Raw genomic sequence first — 18316 nt, 5'->3', positions numbered from 1 at the left:
ATATACTACTGCAAATACTTGAAATTAATTACAAGAAAAAAAAGTGCTGTAAAATTACTTGATTACATGTAAAAGTCCTGCATTCAATTTCTTAAGTAAAAGTATGTAAACAATCAGTAAAATGTACTCAGAGTATTAAAAGGAGAAACAAACAAAAACAAAAAAAAACAACTTGTGTTTTCTCACGGTGCTGAATTTCTTTTGCAGCAGCACTTTATACTTTATTTATCCTGATTAGAAACATACTGCACAGAACAAATCAACCATGATATTCTTAAATGCTTTTTAGCAAAATTATCATTCCAGTGACACAAACAGGAGTTCAACTTCACATACACATTCTTTTGCATTAAATAAAAGTCGTGCTGTGTTTGACGCCGACATGTTTTCAGTGATTCAGCTCTGAGGTCAGAGTGAAGAAGGAGTGATGAAGGACAGATGAACAGGTGGAGGATGGGTTTTTAAGATTTTTTTTAAGTCTATCACAATAGATGTGGAAAAAAGTGGAAAAACAACAAATTGAAATAAAAAATAAATGAATTTAAAAATAAATCGGGCCCTGACAAACTGCAAATTGATGTTTTTTGTTCAAATTAGATAATGAGTAAGCTTCAGACAGGGTTTCAGCAGGTTCACCCAGGTCAACTTTAAGACCCTTTTAAATCCTGCTCCAGAGTAAAACCAGTGCGGATGATACGGCCTCGAATTATTCACCAAGTGGTCAAACATTTACATCACATTTCTGTCAGTATTTGTAATGCCTAATAATATTCTTCATTAATAGTTAATCACGATATGGATAAGCAGCAGGACACGGAGGAAAGACCTGCAGAAACCCTGAGAGCCAGGCTAAAAGTTTACACAGGTTTGTCAGTCTTTAAGCTAAGCTAAACTAAGCTAGGCTAAGCTAAGCTAACTAGCTGCTGGTTGTATCTTCATATTTACTGTGAAGACATAAGAGTGGCATGACTCCGAACATGTAACTCTCAGCTAGAAAGAACTGTTCTGACACTGATGCTGCGTTCACAGACTGAATTTAAAAGAAAAATTGCAGCGTTCCGTGAAAGCTGATTTACAAAATATCTGAACTTGTGCTGCGTTCAGGCGACAGCGGTTAGAATCAAGATTAAACGGAGAAAAAAAATTATCATTAAAAGCTAAAGTGACGCCGGAGCTGCATGTGTTCCGACTCTATAAATAAAAGAAACAAGAGGACGTAGAACAGTAGAAAGTACTGGTGGGAAAGAGGGGGTGTAACAAGTCAGCTTTTGATGGTGGGGGGGTGGGGGGGTGTCAAGTCAGTCGTCAGTCCGTCTCCTGGAGGCCGCAGCGCCTCCTGAACTCCTGCCCTCGCTCATGGATCCATTTATTTGATACTGCGGAGCCACAGAGAGGAGACAGCGTCAGACGTGCAAGTCTTATGTTGTTGCCTGGCGACAGGTTTCTACGTCACGTGTCAGGGACCTGATGAACTCACCCCACTTGTTTCCCACCAGAACGGGACAGGCAGCGTGTCTGGTCCGATAGTCTCCCTCTCCGCTGGGGTACAGGTTGTACCAGAACACCGCCGTCCCCTGGAGACACAAAGTCACAGATGCATCCGACATACAAAAATGTCAAAAAACGTCATAGTATTGTATGGCATAAAATTTCAAAAAACGTCACAGTATAATAAGGCATAAAAATGTCAAAAAATGTCATAGTATAGTCAGGCACAAAACGTCACCATATAATAAGGCAAAAAAAAAGCCAAAAAAAGTCATATTATAGTAGAGCATAAAAATGGCAAAAAACGTCATAGTATAATAAGGCATAAAAATGCCATAAAAACGTCATAGTATAGTCAGGCACAAAACGTCAGAGTATAGTAAGGCAAAAAAAGTCATAGTATAATAAGTATTGTATGGCATAAAATTGTCAAAAAACGTCATAGTATTGTATGGCATAAAATTTCATATTATACATAATATGCATAAATAAGTATTGTATGGCATAAAAATGTCAAAAAACGTCATAGTATTGTATGGCATAACATTTCAAAAAATGTCATAGTATAGTCAGGCATAAAATTTAAAAAAAACGTCATAGTATAGTAAGGCATAAAAATGCCAAAAAATCACATATTATAGTAGAGCATAAAAATGTCAAAAAACGTCATAGTATTGTATGGCATAAAATTTCAAAAAACGTCATAGTATAATAAGGCATAAAATTTAAAAAAAACGTCATAGTATAGTCAGGCACAAAACGTCACAGTATAATAAGGCAAAAAAAAAGCCCAAAAAAGTCATATTATAGTAGAGCATAAAAATGGCAAAAAACGTCATAGTATAGTAAGGCATAAAAATGCCCCAAAAAAGTCTATACAGTATATTAAGTATAGTCAGGCACAAAACGTCACAGTATAGTAAGGCATAAAAATGCCAAAAAAATACATATTATTGTATGGCATAAAAATGTCAAAAAACGTCATAGTATTGTATGGCATAAAATTTCAAAAAATGTCATAGTATAGTCAGGCACAAAACGTCACAGTATAGTAAGGCATAAAAATGCCAAAAAATCACATATTATAGTAGAGCATGAAAATGTCAAAAAACGTCATACTATTGTATGGCATAAAATTTCAAAAAACATCATAGTATAATAAGGCATAAAATGTCAAAAAATGTCATAGTATAGTCAGGCACAAAACGTCACAGTATGGTAAGGCATAAAAATGCCAAAAAATCACATGTTATAGTAGAGCATAAAAATGTCAAAAAACGTCATAGTATTGTATGGCATAAAATTTCAAAAAACGTCATAGTATAATAAGGCATAAAATTTCAAAAAATGTCATAGTATAGTCAGGCACAAAACGTCACAGTATAGTAAGGCAAAAAAAAAGCCAAAAAAAGTCATATTATAGTAGAGCATAAAAATGGCAAAAAACGTCATAGTATTGTATGGCATAAAATTTCAAAAAATGTCATAGTATAGTCAGGCACAAAACGTCACAGTATAATAAGGCAAAAAAAAAGCCAAAAAAAGTCATATTATAGTAGAGCATAAAAATGGCAAAAAACGTCATAGTATAGTAAGGCATAAAAATGCCCCAAAAAAGTCTATACAGTATATTAAGTATAGTCAGGCACAAAACGTCACAGTATAGTAAGGCATAAAAATGCCAAAAAAATACATATTATAGTAGAGCACGAAAATGTCAAAAAACGTCATAGTATTGTATGGCATAAAATTTCAAAAAACGTCATAGTATAATAAGGCATAAAATTTCAAAAAATGTCATAGTATAGTCAGGCACAAAACGTCACAGTATAGTAAGGCTAAAAAAATGCCAAAAAAAGTCATAGTATAATAAGTATTGTATGGCATAAAATTGTCAAAAAACGTCATAGTATTGTATGGCATAAAATTTCATATTATACATAATATGCATAAATAAGTATTGTATGGCATAAAAATGTCAAAAAACGTCATAGTATTGTATGGCATAAAATTTCATATTATACATAATATGCATAAATAAGTATTGTATGGCATAAAATTTCAAAAAAACGTCATAGTATAATAAGGCATAAAATTTCAAAAAATGTCATAGTATAGTCAGGCACAAAACGTCACAGTATAGTAAGGCATAAAAATGCCATAAAAATACATATTATAGTAGAGCATAAAAATGTCAAAAAACGTCATAGTATTGTATGGCATAAAATTTCAAAAAACGTCATAGTATAATAAGGCATAAAATTTCAAAAAATGTCATAGTATAGTCAGGCACAAAACATCACAGTATAGTAAGGCATAAAAATGCCAAAAAAAAGTCATATTGTAGTAGAGCATAAAAATGGCAAAAAACGTCATGGGATTTATTAACCCTCAGGGGTCCCTCTGTCCTTTTTTGGACATTTTCTTTACTTTTCTTTTTTGATTTGCTGATCATTTTGGCTGTGTTACAGCTGAAGGTATGGATTTCTGCAAGAAAGGGTCTTTTTTTACATATTTTTAAAATCTAATGTCCGTTACTGTTACAGGTCTATTATACACTGGTAACACATTTTGTACCCTCTGGGGTTCCTCGCGTCCAAAAAAGGACACACAAAGAAAATGCTATAAAATCATCATATATCAATATTTTTTCTGCTTTTTTTGTATAAATCTCTTAAACCACTTCAGTTCTGCTCAAACCTACCAAATGTTTATTAGTTTTCAGGATTTTAACCCTTTAAATGCCAGTTTGAAGACATGTTGCCTCTTGTTTTATTAAAAAAAACTACACAGAATATGAGATATTTCCCACATAATACATGATTGAGGGATGTGACATTGTTTTATATCAGAGTCTTTTATATCAAGACATTTCCCAAAACCAGAATATGATCCGGGTGACTTTTGAACACTGGAAATAAATCATGTACTCATCCCGGCAGTAGCCCCCGTGGCACTCAAAATTTCCCTGGAATTTTCTAGTTATCTTTGCTTTCCAGTCTTCAGTGTTTACTCAGTTCCTGTTATTATTGTCTTATTTGTATTGTTTTTATCTATTACTTGGTCATTTGTTGTGTGTATTGTGTGTGTAAATGTGTGTGTGTGTGTGTGTGTGAGTGAGGGGGTGGAGTTGCCTTTTTTTTTTTTTTTTTGGTTTTATTCTGTTAAGAACTTTGTGTTACATTGTTTCTATGAAAAGTGTTATTAAAATAAAGTCTGATTGATTGATTGATTGATTGATTGATTGATTGATTGATTGATTGATGAAAGTAAAAAAGTTCTTATTTCTTATTCAACTCACTGTACCTTTTTGGGCCAAACAGCAGCTCTTACATCAGTGAAGACTGTGGCGCCCCCTGCCTGTACGTCACTCATCTGCAGCAGGAAGGAGGAGAGTGTCAGTGTGTGTCTAAGCTGCAGCAGTTTAGAGGCATGTCAAACACAGAGTGAGGCTCACTGACGTAGAGCAGCCAGGTGGCGATTCTGTTTCCTGTCCCCAGCTCCTCAAAAGCGTCCGGTTCGTCTTTCTGCAAAACCAGCAACACCACAGGAAACAGGAAACAAAAACTTTACGGTGGGTCTCAAGACGCGCAGGGCTTAAAGTAATAAAAAATCCTGAGCCTGAAATGTAGCAAGCATGTGCACAATGTTGCACACATGTGCAAAAAGAAATTTGCACATGTACAATATGTGCTTTGGACCAGTAAGTATGTGCAATGTAACAGACAACCGTAAACAGTACTGCGATACTACAGCAACGTTTAAGTGTTTCCTACTGAAAAACAGACAATGGGAAATAAATAAATAATGGAAAATAAATAAATATCGAAGATAAAAAAAAAAGTACAGTAACATTGACGTCTTTAAAGAACTGGTTAACTGGAGTTAAAAGTGAAATAGAAAAGGCCACTATCACTTACTTCATTCTTTTTGGGTTGTAAACAAAGGAATTGTGAAGGACAGATCATGTTCACACACGTATTTTTTGATCATAGACATTGTCAGTCATTGATGACTGAGTGTCAAGCGAAAGTGTCGCTCCCGGTAACGTAGTTGTATGTTGGAGTGCACGGACAGTAATTCATGATGAGAGGGCACCTTTATATAAACATGTGGCCCAATAATGAGAGTGAGTGTGTGTTCGGTCATTATGTTAATTGACAACTCCAATTTTCTAAAGGTAAGAAGTTTCATATTTACCCGTCCAAAGTCGAAATGAGGCTCGTACTGTCCTCCAACGCCATAGTTCGCCACCTACACACACACACACACACACACACACACACACACACACACACACACACACAAAGTTAAAAACATATATCAGACTCAATATGAATTGATTTTTGAGTTGCAGCATGTTGAGCTCTTAGGGCCACCGTAGGTTTTTTTTTTTTTTATTACCCCCTAGTACTCTGGATCCAACTTAAAAACAATTTATGGCATCTTGAAAGCACATACAGAGTGAATTCATTCATTCATTCATTTAACCAAGTGAGTGTCACCTGCAGGTCCTCAGCAGTGGTGACGTCCAGCCCAGTGATGTCCTCGATCCTCTGGTTGATCGTGTCCACCACCGGATGTTCATACGCTCCGAGCCAGGCGCTGAGAGGAGACAGGAGGAGAAAACTCACTGAGCGTCTGCACAATCAGAAACATCACAGGACGTCAGTACACACTGAGTCAGAGGGGAGAGAGGTCAGACGTCAGAAGGGTGGCACAGAGGAAAACACAGCCCAGATAGCAGAATGAAACTTCTGGCCCAATATATGGCTGAGTCCTCAGCCTGAGTCTGGGCAGGCACTTGCTTGAGTTCTGGCGGTTCCAGCTCAGCCAGAAGATTTTTTTGTATGTGCACCAGAATTGGTCAAGATTTGGAAGTAGCATCTAACAATCATGCTATATATGGCCCAGATGTAGGCCATGTAACCAGGTGTATACAGGTCTAGAAGAAAACGAGCATGTGGCCCAAGTATGGGCCAGATTAATTTTGCTATCTGGGAGAGGGAAGCAGGCAGAGGAGAAGATTTACAGTGAGGTTTATTTACAGTGAACACAACAGAAAGAACTGTCAGGACTTCACAAGAGCCAGGTGTGTTAAATAAAATATCTAGTTAAAGCTCCATATTCTCCTCTTCTCCTGTGTTTTATCTGAAGTGTTGATCCATAAGAAGATATATTTGTAGTTTTAAGAACCAAAGCCCATCTCAGTGTAGTTTTACATCTCCTCTCTCAGGCTTCACTCTGGAGATCTAGAAACAGGTCAGTGAGCCAATCAGAAGAGAGGCGGCACTGAGCCTCTCTTTTGATTGGCTGACTGTTTTCTAAGTGATCCAATAAAAATATAGCATATTTCAGGTAAACACCAAATTCAGCCAGGTTGGATGGTGGGTCCAGGTGGGCGGAGCTTGGTGAGTGCTTTGTTGTGACATCACAAAGTTGCAGAAGTCCTGACAGCTGCTTTTAAGGCTCAGTTTCTGAATACAGGCTGTGTGCATTTCTCTGTGGACTGAGGCTTTGATACTTTCACAGTATTAATATAGAACCTAGACCTGCTTTATAATCAAACAACGCATGGGCAGAGACCTTTAGACTGTATGGACCTTTAAGATTTTACAGACAAAGCTTGTGCTCCGTAACAATTTTCCTGGTAACACTTTACTTGAGTCAAAGCAGGAGAAAAGAGCTGAAGTTAAATGATTTGAAAACATCTTCATCGCTACTCCTCCATCACTGGCTAACATGAGGTCTAATTATGAAGCTGAGGGGCAGCAGCCTGGAGCCACATGTTCACCTCTGACATTATCAAAGGACAAGACATGAGGTTTAATGCTGGTTTCTGGTGGACAGCTGTGACTCATATTATATGGATGACATCATAAAGAGTCGCACATATGACAAGAAAGTCCAGGTTAATCAGACAACTGTAGAAACAGTAGAGAGAGATTATGTGAGTTAAAAACAGATGTATTTATGTTTATCAGCCCTTCTGTTTCAGTTTGAATGAGTCTACAGATTTCATTAGAGGACAGAGGCAGACTGATGCAGCATTGTAGTGCAGCAGGTAACTGTAATAATCTTTCAAATGTGGATACAAGGCTCAAAATTGGTGTGTTTAAATTTCAAAAGGCCGCCATTTTCCAAGATGGCCACAACTTCTGGCATAGAAAACGCATACTTTGCCACAGAGCTTTACTACAGATTTGAATTTGCAATTGAATCCCATGTTTTTGATTATGAGGATGTCATATTCACCATTTTTAATGTCAATAAAATATTATTTTGAATAATTAAAATTATTTTTACATGCTGACTTTTAATTTGTAATATGTAGGTAAACTGTTGCTGTTTCATTTTTTACAGTGTACAAAATTTCACCTTCTCCAATGTTAAAATGATTTGCCATCTAGATCATTCATGTGGGAAAATTGTGGGTGAATTTATTGCACAAAAATACATTTCCTTCAGCCATCTTAGAAATGGTGGCCATCTTGAAGAGGATTTGTGCCAAGTTTAGTGCATGTATCCACATGTGAAAGATGAAGTTGCCTGCTCCGCTACTAAGAGGAGGTGCTAAAGGACTGATCCAGACTGATCCAGATCTGAGTGTTTCTGGGGTTTGAGGCACACACAGCTGCAGCAGCAGTGTCACTGCAGCCTTCCAGCTCTTACCTCTTGGAGACTCTGTAATGGGCCGTGGTCAGTTTGCCTGTTTGAGGGTCATGCACCGTGGCACGTCTGAGCTAGCTCACCAATCATATTATATTACACAGAGAGAGAGAGACAGAGGGGACAGAGAGGAGAGAGAGGAGAGAGAGGAGAGAGAGGCGGGTCACTCGCTGACACAAGGCTGCTGCCGTCAAGGAAGCAACAGAAGTTAGACTGTACATTATATTTTTTAATTTCTAAAATCATGTTTTCACTTTGTCATTTTGAGCTATTGAGTGAAGATTAATGGGCAAAAATTTAAAAGGTCTGAATACTTCCTGAAGCGACTGTATGACTACACTGTCTGTGAGACCAAGAACAGGGCTCTTATTCTGAAAGAAAATCTCCTCTTAAAAAAAAGTATATTCTCAGTCTCTGATTTGTCCAGAGTCTTCTGCTGCCTCCTTGACAAAATAAAAGAGAGTCAGACATTGAAATCTTTGACTCTTTTTCCTCCCTCAAGTGGAAAAAAGAAGTGGTTTGATTCTTGGCAGGAGCAGATCGTGTTCACATCACAGTTAGTTCATCGGGTCTAGATCAAAGAGCCAAAGCATTTCAGAGTAAATGTATAAAAGTATTTACATTCTTAAAGGGCTGGGACTGCTTATTAATTTATCAATAATGATTGAAAGATGAAACGTTGACACTGATAGAAACATTGAAATTACAGTGAGCAGACTCTCCTTTTCCTTTGTTTTTGTCTTGCACCTAACTGGGGCTGGACCTGCTCACCAGTAATCTTGTTTGCTTCATGTTTCTGCTCTTGCCAGGACACAGAGGGGGGAGGACAGGGAGGGGCGTTCAGAGACGGGAGAGAGCAGGAGGGGTGAGACGCAGACGCCCCCTCCTGCTCTGACATCTCTTACCTCTTACTGATGCGGTAATGGGCCGTCTCCAGCACACCGGTTATGGGGTTGGAGATGGTGGCTCGACGGAGCTGTGGAGCCAATCGGCTGACAGTTACAGGGAGACACACACCGACTCCCTGAAGCACTGACTAACACCTAATGACAGACTGTGTGTGTGTGTGTGTATGTGGGGGGGTCTGTTTTAGGGCTGCACAATTAATTGAAATATTAATTGGAATATAATCAAAACCTCAATATGGCCAAATATAACATCCAAATGAAAGGAGCTGCAATTTTTTGGTAAAGGTAAAATGTGTCACATTGTCGTACATTGGTAGCACTGTAAGTGTTGTGGTGCTACAGAGAGCCCTGGCCTACAAATCACATTCTCCAGATGTAAAAGAAAAATATTTTTTTGACCAACAAAAATCGCATCGTCATCATTTTTATAATTTTCCATGAAAAAGTGAATGCAAAAACGATCACTCCAACTGAAATCGCAATATAATTTTTTTATCGTACAGCCCTAATCTTTTTCAGTAATGTCACAAAACAATGACCTGCGTTTACTGCTGGAATATTTATTAACTGACCTGGTGAAGGTCAAACTGACACAAACATCATATCTTTATAAATACTGCAGCAGTAAATGAGATTTAACGTGAATCCTGAAACACCTCACCATGTAGTCATGAGTTTACAGTCATGAAAGATATTTCACAGCAGAAGAAAACACATGCCAGTTTTCAGCAGAAAAAAAACTTTGGGTGTGAAGTCAGATAATGTCCAGTATGAGCTGACTATGTTGAAGTACTGATGATGAATTAGTGCTGAATTGACAGTGGCAAGAAAAAGTATGTGAACCCTCTGGAATCACTGGGTACAGACAGACACTTTAGGCTCTATCTCACACCTGGCACAAAGCACAACGCAAATGTCTTTGCTAGTTTCTGACCAACGCAGTTGTCATTTTCTTGTCCAGCGCCCACGTTGTTTAAATAGCAGATACACTTGTGTCTTTCTGAGCACCCATTGGTGTGTTGCTCTTAAAATGAGGTGTGGTCAGGCGCATTGATATCTTGAGGCAGCAGAAAGTGATTGAACAACAAGAACCGGGTCTGAAGCCAGTTTCTTATTTTAAGGGCACATTGTCAAGACATTAATATGTTCCTACACAGGCGCAACGTGGCTGTTACGCAGAAGGAGAGTGTGCTTCAGACGCTTGGATCAGTCAAATGAAACATTACAGTACAGCCTCAGAGGGTCTGACAATTCTTTGTGGCGTATTGTGTGTTGCACAGTGTTGCCATGTGTCGTGGATGAGACTCTGCAGAGAAGCTTCTTTCTTACTACCTGGTAAATCCGTCAGTTTCCACTTCGTCACCTAAATTTGCCAACAGGTTGTCCATAGTTCAAATAGACTGTGTTTGTTAATTGTTGTAACTTAGATGACCATATTCTAGCACAAATTTATAAATAAATGGAGATAATTTCAAAGGGTTCTTTTACTTTTTCTTGCCTGTCTGAAGACATCATGGAGGGAGCTTGTATCAACAGTGAATGAAAACAGGAGCCGCCTCCAGACTCTTCATTCTGACTGCTGAGCTGCTGTCGGAACTTACCCTGGGTTTGGCGAGCTCTTTGACCTTCTCCAACTCTTTGTCCGACACAATGTTGTGGAAGCGGACGATGAGGGGGCGGTCCCACTCGTCCTCCTGCTTCACCGGACCGATCACGTACCTTGGGTGGCGGTTGTTGTCATAGTAACGGCAGAAGAGACGACTCTGCCTGCGAGGAGTCTGATAGGAAGATGAGCAGAGTGACCATCCTAACATCCGACAGACTGAAGTGTGTGTGTGTGTGTGTGTGTGTGTGTGTGTGTGTGTGTGTGTGTGTGTGTGTGTGTGTGTGTGTGTGCTTTCTCCGTCCTCACCATCCTGATGCCCTCGCCTCGACACAGCTTCTCGTACTTCTTCCTCTCGGGCAGGTAGTCGTCATGTTGACCCTTGGCCTCCCTCTTCTGCCTCCCCTCAGCCCCCTCCCCCTCCTCCACCTTCTTCTGTTTGGCCAGCTGGTACTCAAAGTACTTCAGGTTCCCGTTGGCTCGCTGGTGTGTCGCGTCTAAACTCACAAAATCATATTAACAGTCAGTCAGACATTAAAGGACAGAAGTCAGTCCTCTCATCATCATGGGGTTACATGCAGCAAAGGACCGTGGGTCGGATTTAGCCCAGTGACGCCACAATAGGGGCCAAGTCCCAATGGTACGTGCTCTACCAGGTGAGCCACCGAGGTGCCCTTATATGAAGTTTTTAATCAAACTGTTCCAACTGACGGAGTGAATATGATCCCACAGTGATGCAGGCAGATAATTTGTTGGTTCCAGCTTCTCAAACATGAGGATTTGCTGCTTCTTTATCATCATATATGAAAAAAATACATTTTTTTATACTGTTGGTCAGGTTAAAATTGCAGATTAATCAATGACAAAAATAAATCAGCAGTTGCAGCCTTAGTCTGGAAAACAATGGATTATGGTCTGGTATAGCATAGGAACTACTGGGCCTTCCTTTACCAAAGGAAAGGAGAAATGCTGTTTCACAATTCCTTGCTGCAGCAACATTTAAAGCACCGTTGTAGTTTCACCACAGCAGACCCACATTAGTTAGTTCATTATTTCTATTTATTTATTATTTTAATGGCTCAACTTTCTCTATTTGTATTTTTTTTCCTTCTTATTTCAACATTTCAATCCTGTTTCTGCTGCAGTAGAAGTCTGAGCCTCTGCTGAGAGTTTCTTCTGGACTATTCACCACCTGTTCATCTGATCACTGTTTGGATGGTTACTATAAACAGAGGTGTTGTCTCTCTGCTGGGTGTATCGGTACTAACCGAGCTCCAGCAGCCTCTTGGTGAACTCCAGCGCTCTCTCCAGCGCCCCCTGTTGGTAGACCGAGTAGCTCAGGTAGTCCAGGATGGTGACGGCGTCCACAGTGCTGGACGTCTCTCCTTGGTCCAGCTGCCTCAGGGCCTGAACCATCCACAGCTCCGTGTGGTAGTAGTCGGCCTCTGAGTACGCCACCTTCCCGAGGTCGTAGCAGTCGTCCACCGTCAGAGCGGTCTGGTGTGAGGTGGCTGAGGACGAGCCTGAGCAGGCAAGAGAGGGGGAGAACGGCAACTTTTTATAAATTCTTATTTAGAAGAACAAGGTGAATTTAGTTCCTGGCTCCAGACAGTATTGGTGGTTGGTTGGTTGGTGCTGGTCGTGCTGACCTGGCAGCTCTCCGGTGGAGATGGTGTTGGTGTCCAGCTGGTAGGTGTCCTGCAACCGCATCAGAGCTTTAGCAGCTCCGGTCTGGTCATCATCATTGGGGAAGTGCTGCCTCTGGATGGTGAGGTTAGAGATGAACACTGAATACACACACGCACACACGCGCACACACGCACATGCGCACACACACACACACACACACACACACAATATAATAACTAAATCACTTTTCTGACAGTTCAATAGGCAACATTTGTAAATATTGTAGTGTGTGTGTGTGTGTGTGTGTGTGTGTGTGTGTGTACCATCAGACATGTCGGTGAGCACCAGACTCTCTAGCTCCCCCCACTCAGTGTTGAGTCTCTTCATCAGTTTGAAGGCGTTCACCGGGTGTCCAAGGAAACCTTCAGGGTCCTGAGTGGCTGCAACTGAGAGGACGTCCAGTTTATCAGCCCATCTACACACACACGCACACACACGCGCACACACACGCGCGCACACACACACGCACACACACACACACACACACACACACACACAGTTAAAGTTTGTTAAAACTTTGAACCCCACTGAAGCCATTAGCATCAAAACTGCTCTGAGTCAAATCTGACCTCAGGTAATTCTACCTGCCCAGTCTGACCAGTGCAGATGAAACTGATGACACTGATTAGTTCTGCCTCCTCTCAATTAGAAACACTCAAGACAAATCCAACCAGTGACAAACTAAAGAAAAACTAGAATCCCCTCCTCGTGGTTGTCTGCCTCCTCCACTCAGACTAGTTTCAGGTTACATCCCTGTTCATCCAGCCATTGGTATGAAATGTTGTCATTATTGCTGTGTGAAGTCTTGAGTAACGGCTAAAAAGTGTTTTGTGAGGTCACACTGACCTTGACCTTTGACCACCAAAATCTAATCATTTCATCCCTGAGTCCAAGTGAATGTTTGTGCCAAATTTGAAGAAGCTCTGTCCAGGTGTTTCTGGGATATCATGTCCATGAGAATGAGACCCAACCCGAAAAAGTTATGGTTCCTGCTCTGACTGTCACCGGCACAGAAGGAATAAAAATAAATAAATAAAATTTCCTGTTGACAGTAACTTGTAAAAGTCCCTGGCTCAGCCCGGTTCTGTCCAGCAGGATTTAAGTGATATTAAAGCTGTTTAAACACAATCAGACCCAAGTGAGAGGAACTTTACTGATTTCTCTTATGATGTTGTTTTTTCTCAGCACATACAAATGTAGACGAATCCAACCACAAAGATTTTCTTTATTGTACTTCCTGAGTCAGACCACAGTGATTTATCTTTCATATCTAGGAACCTTTTTGAGTCGAAGCCTCCTTCAGGGAAACTTTCTTCCTGGTTGCAACCAGTGTGTACAGTCTGACACCAGACAAAAGATACATTAGTGAAAGTTTTCCTGAAACACTATCGCCTTGTATTGTCTGCAGTGTGTCTGATGTGTGGTCTGTGGTGGAGGTGTGGCTGCAGGTTAAAACAAGCTCTGTTAACTGCTGCGTTTGTTGGAGGTTTGTCAGAGCTTCCGCATCAGACGCTGCGTCTGAACATACGCCCAACCCTTCATTTAAAGTTTTGTTTTTTCTTTTTTTTCTTCTTTGTTTACAGACGTAGTCACTATTGTCTCCTCTCTGCATGTCTGCTGTCCTGTGTTTTTGCAGGTTGTCATTTTGTCTGTATGTCCACAGCTTTTCATCACACAGTGAATATCTGCTAGTTTTTCAAAGCACAGGTATCACCTGCACCTGAGCTTTTAAGACATTCAAAACATTTAACATGTTGAAAATCTGACTTCTGTCAAGCCCCAGGAAGGCGGGACCTCAGGCCACACCTGAACTGATAAGAGACCTGGATCAGGCCTTGCTCAGCCTCTTTCTCTGTTTGCTGTAGCACATTGAGTTGAATATGATATTAACTGAAATTGTGTTTCCTGAAATTGACTGTGCTTCAGATGCATTATTTGACTAAGTCCATGATTTTTTATATAGTTATTGCTGCTTCTTTGTTTAGATTAAATAAATTATTGACATTTGTTATAATGATTGCAATTCCTTTGTTTGATAGTAAAGTGCCTTGATTAGAATTATTATCACTGTTTATTGATTATATTTCCATTTGTCAAGCCATTGAAATCACCTGTAGCAGTCAACTGCCTGTCTGAATGGAATACACTGTTAAAAGGCTCTTCTCTGGTCTTCATACTTTGACTGGTGTGCCAATGCAGAAGCTCTTTGGATAACCCCATAATTACAAAATAAAATTTCTTTCACTTACTCTAAATAATCTCACAGTTTTCCAAAGGGACTATTTCTGAATGTAGTACATTAAATATAATACATATGGAAAGATTTCAGACACAATCCAGGCCTTGGAAAATTTCGCTGAAATATTTTCTCATCTAACTTTTCATTAATCCACCTGCTGAACAACAGAATGTCACCTGACAGGTGTCTCACCTTTTGATCTGCTCCAGCTTGTTCTCCTCTGCTCTGATGTAGTCCTTCAGAGAGGTGACCAGGTCCTTCTCTGTGAACAGCAGGTCAGTCATTTGGCCTGGGCACACACACACACACACACACACACACACACACACACACACACACACACACACACACACACACACACACACACACACACACACACACACACACACACACAGATCAGTTTATAGCTACAGGATCAATCGTCTTCATTCAAGTGTCATTGAACTCAAAATGGTAATAAAGGGTCAGTCAGTCTAAATTACCAATAATATTTAATATTTTTCCATTTAGGTATGAACGATCATTTTAATCATCAGTTAATTTGTACATTGTTTTGTTTGTTTTGTTCTACAAAGAGTGTAAAATACAAATATAATCAGTTTACAGTGATGAAAGACGAAAATATTAAGGCTGCAACTACCGATTATTTTCATCATTGATTAAATATTCTGAAAATAATTAAAAATGCCTGTTAGAGTTTCCCATAGTCTAAAGTGACACCTTTTAAAAGTCTTGTTTCAGTTTAAAAGACATTCGGTTTACTATCACGTGTGACCATAAGAAATAAAACCTACACTTCTAAAACGCTGGAACCAACCAGTAAATATTCAGAATTTTTGTTTAAAAATTACTAAAATTATTGATTATAAAAATTAATTAACAATTAATAATGGATTAATCATTTCAGCTCTACTACCCTCTTTCACCATGGAGGTGAATGGAAATTCTGTTGTTTTTTTTTCTTTATTTATAACTTCTGACTTTTACTCCACTACATTTAAAAGATAAATATTGTACTTTGGACTCTTACATTTCTATTAAGTACTTTTACTTTGAAGCAGAGCTTTTAGTCAGTGAATTTATTTTATTTTATTTTGAAAATGTGATAGACCATACACTGTGTTCATCACGTGAGAAAAAAACAATCACAGTCAACTCCTCCGCTGTCAGTCATGTTGTGCTGCTGCATGTTTGAACAGCTCAGTTTGAACCTGTCAGTGTCCTAATGATGCTACGTTAGATAAAGATGAGGCAGAAGATTCTTCACCAGAGACCAGGGTCTGATCTGAAGTCTGTGTTTGAAGGTTTACAAATAAAGAAAGATTCCTTTAGTTTGATATGTTTGCTGTGTTTACCACGACCAAACTTCATCACTGACTAAAAAAATTAGTTGTCCAACTTGAGAAAACACAAATAAACCTTTAAACAGGCATCTTGTAGTAGTTGCTGTTCTTTTGTTGATTCAGTTGTGTTTTTATGTCTATTTCTACAGTCTTTGTATCATATTCTACGATTATTATTCTCCAGGTTCTACAGTCAGTCAGTCAGTTAGTAGGTTGTGTAAATGCGGAACAATACAACAATATGTTGACATAAAAAATGTACTTTTGAATACTTAATACTGTTTAAAATCAAGTACTTCACTGCTTTGACTCAAGTAAAAATCTGACTGAACAACTTCCACTTGTATTGAAGGAATATCTGACCAGTAATGGAGCTGTGTACTCTGTTGACCTCTGGATAAGACTGAGTGTTATCTGGTTTGACAGCAGGAAAATGGGTAATTTAATAAGCAGACAAGTGGAAGTATCAGTTAACAGGAGGAAGAAGAAAAACTGGTTTTACTCACCGATGGAGGTGAAGAAGTCATTGTGAGCCGAGGATGAAGTGACCAAGACACAGTGGATCAACAACCACCAGCAGACAGCCATTCAGCCTACAAAGAGAAACACATGCATACAGACAGCAATACCATGACAGAGGATTAGAGCTCAAATAACTGTATTTGATCATGGATTGTTCGTCACAGTTAATTAAGAAAAAGAAAAATAATGCTCCGGGTTCAGCTTCTTCAGTGTGAGGAGTTTCTGTTTATTACTGAATATCTTTTGGACTGAACATATTGTGATCAATAAAAAAAAAGATTTGTAACAAAAATAATTATTAGTTGCAGCTATGATAATTTCGATTTACTATCTCAAAAGTCTAAATTTTAACATATCGTAATTTTTTTTCTCATTCCTTAATTCCACCACTTGTTTTTTTCTCTTTTCTTTACACAAATGAGCTTCCTCAAATGTGTGTTTTTTTTTTAACTTTATTTAAAACTTACCATACCCCTGCAAACACAACACAAAATCCCTAAATAAGTACTTATTTTTCCTGTTATAAGTATATTTGGACAAAAAGTGTTTTTTTTTTTTTTTATTTATGAGAGAAAGTTTTATTTCTCTCATCTTTCAGGTCCTTTGCAACTTTAAAAGAAGCTAAAAAGACAGAATGTGAAGACAAGACTGAGCAGCAGTAACACTTGTCCCAACATAACCCACTGACCTGTCCAGGAATGTCTGAACTGGTGGGGTTGGGGGTGGGGGGGTCAAATATTAACTGGGAGGACAAAAAAAAAAAGACATGTGAAGGTCTAAATGAAAAGGTGAGGGCTGATTTAATGTTACCGCCGGCCGTGACGTAAAGTGGTCGCAGGAGCCGAGAGAAATTTCTAGATAAACCGACCTCTACGACCCACAAAGACATTTAGGTAAATATCATCCAACGTTGACCAAAACCGTCACAAACAACAGACGACAGAGGTTATTTTTTTACCGTGTTAATTCCCAGGGAGAGCCGTGAAAACAGGAAATATCACGTCCGTTTCAAACACAGTCTAAGACAGCTCAAATCCCTTCTTCTGTTGCTCCCGAGTCCAGCAACGACAAATCCACAACAAACTGTTTCTTTTCTTCTTCTTCTTCTTCGTCAGCTTCTTCCAAAATGGCGGCAGAGAGTGCGTTACCGCCACTTGCTGGACTGGAATGCGGATCAGATAAGAAGTTGGGAGTTCATTAACATTGGACTAGTTCAAGAAAGGGAGTGGATATTTAGTTTATTTAAGGACCACAGGAGTGGAAAAACTCATTTGGAATGGATATAAAGGGAGAGTAAACTGTAGGTGGCAGTGATGCGACACTTTGGATGCCAACTGCCCTAAAACACCGTAGAAGAAGAAGAGGAAGTACCTTCGCTTTGAACTCGTTAACTGTTTAAATACAAGAATTTAACCAACCCCAACCTCAAAATCCAAGATGGCTGCCATGCCCATCAACAGAAGTGAAAGCTGTTTATTAGCACCTCATTCTTATTTGTGTCTCACTAAATCAGTTGTACACACAGTACTGTTCAACTTCTACCCGTATCTTAATGAATAAGTTGTGATTGTTTCCTCCATTGTTTTAATAAGATGAAATGGAAAATGTTTTGACTAATAAAACATTTGGGGGGAAAAAACAATACGGCACCCTGCACTCTGCTCCCAGTATATTGAGGGCCTCATCAGAGCCTGTAATATCAATATAATTGTATTAATACTTTATTTAATTTCACCTCATTAAGACCTCATGGTATGAATTAAGTTATGGTGTTGATTTTTGGTCAATGTTAAGAGATATTTACCCATTAAAAACTATTTAAAGCATGCATTTGATCAATTAAAAATATGTTAGT

General features: G+C 39.0%; 1 protein-coding gene across 2 annotated transcripts; it reads right to left on the bottom strand.

The window, feature by feature from the left end:
* Window positions 1–172: 172 nt before the first annotated feature.
* LOC130162989 (prolyl 4-hydroxylase subunit alpha-1-like) lies at window positions 173–17838 on the bottom strand. 2 transcript variants are annotated; one of them, XM_056366936.1, is made up of 15 exons: window positions 17420–17838; window positions 16446–16532; window positions 14789–14885; window positions 12621–12772; window positions 12318–12455; window positions 11937–12191; window positions 10978–11165; window positions 10667–10843; window positions 8161–8231; window positions 5994–6093; window positions 5689–5742; window positions 4950–5015; window positions 4795–4863; window positions 1478–1574; window positions 173–1376 (listed from the first exon to the last, which is right to left on the bottom strand). In XM_056366936.1, exons 2-15 carry the CDS (start codon window positions 16525–16527, stop codon window positions 1306–1308), a joined length of 1617 nt encoding a protein of 538 aa, XP_056222911.1. In that variant the 5' UTR covers window positions 16528–16532; window positions 17420–17838; the 3' UTR covers window positions 173–1305. The 2 variants fall into 2 exon arrangements, with proteins under 2 accessions (XP_056222911.1, XP_056222910.1); XM_056366935.1 differs by lacking the exon at window positions 8161–8231 and adding an exon at window positions 9063–9133 and having other exon boundaries at window positions 17420–17836.
* Window positions 17839–18316: the final 478 nt, after the last annotated feature.

The sequence above is a fragment of the Seriola aureovittata genome, chromosome 21, assembly GCF_021018895.1.
Source record: "Seriola aureovittata isolate HTS-2021-v1 ecotype China chromosome 21, ASM2101889v1, whole genome shotgun sequence".
NCBI classification, from domain to species: Eukaryota; Metazoa; Chordata; class Actinopteri; order Carangiformes; family Carangidae; genus Seriola; species Seriola aureovittata.
This window is presented reverse-complemented; position numbering and strand designations above follow the sequence as displayed.